The sequence below is a fragment of the Gavialis gangeticus genome, unplaced genomic scaffold, assembly GCF_001723915.1.
Source record: "Gavialis gangeticus isolate Ggan-Ray unplaced genomic scaffold, GavGan_comp1, whole genome shotgun sequence".
Classification (NCBI taxonomy): Eukaryota; Metazoa; Chordata; order Crocodylia; family Gavialidae; genus Gavialis; species Gavialis gangeticus.
Window position 1 is genome coordinate 65,921,732 of NW_017729025.1, and position 6,868 is coordinate 65,928,599.

At 41.1% G+C, this 6,868-nt stretch overlaps 1 protein-coding gene across 2 annotated transcripts in view; it reads right to left on the bottom strand.

The window, feature by feature from the left end:
- SCFD1 (sec1 family domain containing 1) overlaps positions 1-6,868 on the bottom strand; it is a 154,124-nt gene that overhangs the window by 123,726 nt on the left and 23,530 nt on the right. For both annotated transcript variants that reach the window (XM_019518925.1, XM_019518926.1), the window contains exon 10: positions 5,057-5,156. In XM_019518925.1, the coding sequence (XP_019374470.1) occupies positions 5,057-5,156 (100 nt within the window). The remainder of the gene's footprint in view (positions 1-5,056; positions 5,157-6,868) is intronic.

A 6,868-nucleotide genomic window follows, 5' to 3' on the forward strand; every position in this document is an offset into this window, starting at 1 on the left:
GTTAGGGCGGCTAGGAGCTGGAACCAACTTCCAAGGGAAGTGGTGCTGGCCCCTACCCTGGGGGTCTTTAAGAAGAGGCTGGATGCCTACCTGGCTGGACTCATTTGAGTCCCGTTTTTGTTTTGGGGTTTTGTTGTTCTCCCGCCCTGGCGGGGGGTCGGGCTAGAAGATCTACTAGGTCCCTTCCGACCCTAAATCTATGAAACTATGAAACTATGATTAGCCCCCATTTTTTAATGAACTGGTTTTCAAGCTGCTGTCTGTATACAAAGTGATTTGGAGATTCTTTCCTGGTAACATGAAATAGTTGAGAATTTAGCACATAAACTCATCCATTGAAATTGGAGAATGGCTACGAGAAGATCTCTTTCTTACAAAGCAGCCCTCAGATTGGAGAGCCAGGGCCCCCATTAACAAAGCATGCTAGTTTTATCACAGGCAGAAAGAGATCCAAAAAAATGGATGGAAGTGTAGACCATCCAAATTCATCCTTGTGTATTTACTTTGACTTGTAAGGACTAATACTGATGACTACAAATACTGTTGATGCGAGGGCTACCTTCATGAGACACTTTCTATTCCTGTGTCTCAAGTGAAATGCAACATATAATCCATGTAAGAAATAAAATAACTTGAAAAAAAAAATCAAACAACTACTTAACTAAAGAAGTCAGCTTTTATAATAACTCTCCATCTCCTTACAAGGCCTGTATTCAAGGTTTCAATACAGATAGAAATTATTTTGGTGAAAAAAAAGAGTTAAAAGGCCCAGGAAGATGACTTAATTAGAGAAAAATTCACATACTGCTTCTGTTTTTGAGACGTTGCCTATGTCCTCCCCCTCAACCACTGGAAGATATTTTTATTAAAATACGAGACCCTTTGGACCATTTAGTGCAGTTGTTACACAAAAAAAATAATCATCATAACAGATACAGCATATGGATTTATGATTAGACTGACATTTAGTCCAAAACCACACAAATTCCCTGTGCTCCTGTAGCTGAGAGCTACATGAAAATTCATTACGTAAAAATCAGAGGTGCAATGATACATATCGTATCGGCTCTGATAAAAGGAAATTTGACATTATCAGCAATCGGCTTTTTTTGGCTGATGTGGCCAATGCTGCTGATAAATGCTGCGTGTATATGTGCAGCAGCAACAATGATGCAGCCAGCCCAGCAGCTTGGAGAGCAGCGTCCGGCTGGTAAATCTGTTGGGGTGAAGGGGCGGAGGAGGAAAGGAGTGTGGGGGGCAGATTGAGACCCCGACGGTGAGGGAAGAAGTGGAACTAGGGCAGGGGCAGGCACTGCCCAGCTGGGGTGGGACATGGGATGGAGCTGCGAGCGACAGGTCTGGTAGGTGCAGGGGGGGAGGAGGGGAGTGGCTCCTGCTGCCGTGGGCACCCCCAGGGCAGGCACAGGAGGCGTATCCCCCTGAATCTGTGCGCAGGATGAGGGTGGGCTGCCACTGCAGGCTGGGGCCGGGGGCTACACTGGGTTCTGGTGGAGGGACTAAACTGGGGCTGCACTCAGGGCGGGCAGCGGTGGCGGCACAAGGAAGGGGGTCTATAGCAACTTCTGGGGTGGCTGTAGCCCCCCCTCCCAGCACCCCCACTGCCTGCCCCAGCCCATCTGCTGGGAAGAGCATGACGCAGGCCCCGGCTCCAGCCCACAGCATCAGCCTGCCCTATCAGTAATCGGATTGGTATTGGCCAATATTGTTCATTAATAATCAGCCATTGATATCGGCCCCCAAAATCTTTATTGGTGCACCCCCAGTGAAAATACAATTTCTGTAATTGCTACTGTAGTAACGATTTCCCCATTACAATTTAGGGCCATTTAAAAATGGTGTTTCAATTATTTAATAAAATACTGTGCTCAATCTGCAGAAAATGTGGTATGCTTCTTTTTTTAAAACCAAATAACGTACATAGTTTTGAAACTGAATTACTCCCCTTGATATGTAAGGTAGATCACTTAGCTACATTTCCAATGGACATAGGCTCATAAAACATGCAAACTATATTAAAGATGATGTTGAGATTGAACTTCAAGTCACATCATGCACATTCTAAAATAGATGATATTTTGAACAGGTCTTCAGCCTCAAAAAGGCAGCTGCTATTACCTGCAATGTGTACCTATAGCACACATACAATGTACTCTACAGAACAGAATTCTAGAAAACCCAAGACTATGCTGAGAGATTAAAATCTTCACAAGCACGGCACATCATTTTTAGATGATGCCATATGTGCCACTATGCTATTCAAAAAAGCTAATCTTATAGACAGGTATATTGCTATTATTATAAACTACAGAGTTCATATTAATCTCAACAATAAAATAATGAAGAACTGTTAGGCCACTGGCAGACTTTAATTTAATGGTGCAATGGGATCTGATCCCTGATCCTAACAATCTCACTTCCAGCCATGCCACAAGCATGGCAGGACATGACGTTTCTGGTATCGGGGGTAAAAATTTATCAGATCCCAATTGTGTGACTGCCTGCTCAGGAAGGTACACACTTAGAACCAGTTCCTAATGCTGTGCTTACTGAAGCATGCATAGAGCCTAGGAACATGATCCTGAGCTCCACACACCCTAGCAAGTTTAAATCCATGTGCAGGGCAGCTCACTTATGAGGACATGCTGGAAAAGCGAGGGTTATTTAGTCTGGAGAAGAGAAGACTGAAAGAGGATTTGATAACAGTCATCAAATATCTAAAGGGAAATTATAAAGAGACTAGCCAATTGTCCGTCAAGAATGACAGGGGGCAGAGGCAGCTGGGATGGAGTGCTGCAAGCTAACACTCCATGCTGCCACTGTTCTGCCTGTTGCAGGAAGTGGGGTGGGGGAGTCTGTCTAGTCCACGGTGTGGCTTCAGAATTATGGCAGCGCTCCCCCATGCTTGGAGCACTCTTATTGGCTGTTTCCGTCAGCCAATCAGAGTGTGAATAAAGCATTACAGACAGACTTAGACTTCTATAATATTAGAATGGAGATGGGTTCATCTCTATGGCCATAGAAGTAAAAGTCTCAAGCTTCATTACACAAGATTTCTATTGGAGATTAGGAAGAACTTTCTCAGTATGAGGATGATTAAGCATTGGAGCAGGCTATCTAGAGATGTTGTATTGGAACAGACTAACTAGAGAAGTTATGGAATCTCAATCACTGGAAATTTTTGACAGAAGGGTATACAGACACTTAGTTGGGATGGCTTAATTAGGTATGATGCTTCTTTGAGTGGGAGGCTAGAGTATTAGATCTCACATAGTCCCTTCCAGCCCTTTTATGAAAGTCGATAGTAAATTTTGTACGCCCCACCTGATTCTAACAATAAAATGCATGTTCTCTCAGGAAGTTCATTTACCATTTGGTGTTTCTATGTATGGAACATCTACACCATCTTGTGGAAAAGAATGGTAAAGTAATAAAATATTTAAAATATCAATCTGATACCAAGAGTTGTTTTAAAAGCTATGAAAACAGTACAGAATTGTTTTTTAGAATCCACAGAATAAAATCATTATAATATTCATATTTCACAAACATCCAAACAAGCAAAGAGGTCAGCAACATTTTGGAGCAGAGCATCGCCTCAACAGAACTTTGCTTGAAATGCAGGCTACTACCACCCCTGCCACAATCACTGCTCCCCCTCACAGTACTGTTTTCTTCTCCCCATTGCAGAAGACCCTTGGCTCTGTGGGCCAGATAAAATGACTCTGTGGGACATAGGTTGGCAACCCCTGTCCTATATAACAGTGTCCTGTCGTAAGCATGTATTTTCACAGAGGAAGGCGAGAAGGAAAAGAAACAAGATTTAGAAAAAAACAACTATGTTAGAAGGTTAAAGAGGGTGCAGCTGAACTGTGAAACCTTCCTCCTGCCCACTTTAGACTTATCTGATTTAAGCTAAACATTTTCATACTGACAGGGTGTGTCTACATGTGCAATTAATGCGAAGCAATAAACTTTGGAACAGTTTGAGCCAAAGTAAACTACTCCTGGATGCAACATCTACAAATGCTCCCAAGACAACAGCAATTAGACATGGGGCACAGCAGGCCTGGGGTGGCAGGGGGCATGAGAGGTCAGGCACAGACTCCTGGTAGTGGTATCGGGTGATAGAAGCGCTGGCTAGGGCATGAGGATGCTGAAAATGTGTAGCTGTGTGGTTAGGCGGCAGGCAGGAGTCTGGCTCAGTGCTAGTTGGGCTGATTGAGAGCAATTTACACCCAGTGTCTACATGTGTGTTTAACTGCAGTAAATTACCCTGGCGTAAGATAGTACTATCCCTGACAGTACTATCTTACTGCAGTGTAAACCAGTTTACTGCAGCTTAAGACTGCTGCATACGTAGACGGTGATGCTTTACTCCACAGCTAGTCTACTCTGCAGTAAAGCACATGTATAGGCGAAGCCACAAAGAAAACTTGACTGGAATAGAGCCTAGTGAAACTTACATTGTATGTGTCCTACAGTTTATAAGTAGGATTAGGAGCTACTGAAAAAAAATGTGCATTACTAAATTACCAATGTCTTAACTACACCAACATTTCATGTATAGATAATTTAAAAATACTGTCATGCCAAAATTCTCAAGTCCTCCAAAATGTTTTTTAGTGAAATAACCTAGGGTGCGGACACACACATTTGGAGCCCTTACAAAAAGGGAATTTTTAAAAGGACAGCAGATGTTATGTTTTTATCACTGTGTGTGAACAAACTGAGAATGATTGAAATTTAAAAGAGCCCCTGGAACATCAACTCAGGACAAAGTACTGTTAAACCTGAAGAGTTTTGCTTATCTGAATCATTCTCAGTTCATTTACCCATAACAATTAGACCATAACAGCTCTTTTCCAACTTTTCTCTGTAGGAAGGGCTCCAAATATACATATGTCCAGACACATACAATTACATTTAATACACAGTAGATTTTGATTACGAACTGAAATTGGTATCAAGTTAAATGACAAATTACAAATATAATTGTGTAATTATAATTTCAGTAATAAAAAAATTATTGCCTTACCAGTACATCATGCACTAAGGCTTGGTATGTCCAAGTATGGTGAAGTGGAGTTGCTAAATCTATATTTCTGTCAACAAGGACTAATAAAGGCCTTTGGAAACTGTAAACAAAACATGTTGTTAGTAAATTTTAACATTACATATACATATATACATACATATATGTATACATATACATACATCCATGTATACATATATAACATTTGGAATATCATATTTAATCACATACCACATGCACCCTTTCTGCAAGAACTGCCCCTGTAAAATTGGGGTTTATGCCTTAAGGGAAGCTGATTTTTGCACACGAATGAAAGCATAGGGATGCCAGAATGGCTGATGGGCGCTGTCCTTTCCCTTTTCTCTAGCCAGCATTCAGCAGGTGTGGACTCTTCAGCCAAAGAGCAAGAGTTTTAACCCTCTGACAGCCATTGTCAAATTGGAAGTAGTTTTTGGCTGAGCAGCCAGTGAGTTGGCTGAGGGAAAGTGAGCCATTCCATGCGGTCAGCTTTTGGCCATAACTTTGGAAAAATCTTTTTCTTCTTCAGTCTGCCTTCCCAAAACAAGGTGCATGTCTTATGTGGTATGAAGCAAAATGCAGTATTCCTAGTTTCTAGATTAATATTTGCTGTCTTCCATTTCCTACTTCTACACAAAAGCCAAATCATAACTAAATGGTATTAGAAAAATTTCCCTTCTTGGTTGATTATTTAATAATTCATCTGTTACAGGTTTTCCAGTCCTCCCATTCACATCTCTCTTTAAACAGCTAGGCTGACCAGCGCCAGATATATGATATTGGATAGATGGATGTGTGTCGGATACAGAAAAAAATTGCTATGATCTGTATTAACATCCACACAACTTTAAATCCAAGTCAAATAATAAGCACTAACAACCTATTAGCTTAGGCCTTGTAAAGACTTTCAGTTTCTCCTGGGAGAGTCGTTGCTCTCCCAGGAAAAAAACACAAGTTTATAGATGTTCAGGCTTTTCCTCTCAGAGTAAAAAAGAAGCAACCCTCATCCCACTGCCAAACTTTGGAACAACCACAGTTAAATCACTCCCAAAAGAGAGTTTCTTCTGGAAGAGTACATGTCTATCATGATGACATCCATATTGAGCATCTACTGGCACTGAGGAGTGATAATCACTTTTTAGCTAAGGACAGCAATTAAGTCTTCAAGAAAATGAAATTATGTTTGTTAGCAGCTTCTGAAACAAACTGATCAGCTGTGGAAAGTGTTAGGATGGGAAGATAAACAGGCTCAAGAGGTTTGCTTCTTCTCAAAATGTCTTCAGTATAATTTTTGACAACTGTTATGCCACATCCTCACAAGGAAGTTTCTGTGTATTGCGTGACTTTTCCTGTCTGATTTGTATATGAAGTAATCTAAAAACAAATCATTTAATTTACACTGTCGTCAATATGTTGATGTTCAACACCATGGACAACATTTTGAAAACTGCTCAAATAACTTAGGTACTTAAGTCTCATTAAAAGGAAATGCAGCTAAAGCTCCTATACGCCTGCATCACTTTTGAAATGGGTCTTATGTACTTTGGAAAATCCTTCCATTTCATTGCAACCAGATACTAGAGCTTAACTTCCTGACCAGAATCTAGAAAACTAGCTTGATTTGTGGAAGAAAGAAATGAATTACAACTAAAACTCTCCAAAGCCAAGAACTATGAGGTATTAATGGAAGTAGCACTTTCTATCATACCTACTGGACATAGTTTCATAGTTTCTAGGGTCGGAAGGGACCTGAGAAGATCATCTAGTCCGACCCCCTGCCATGGCAGGAAAGAGTAC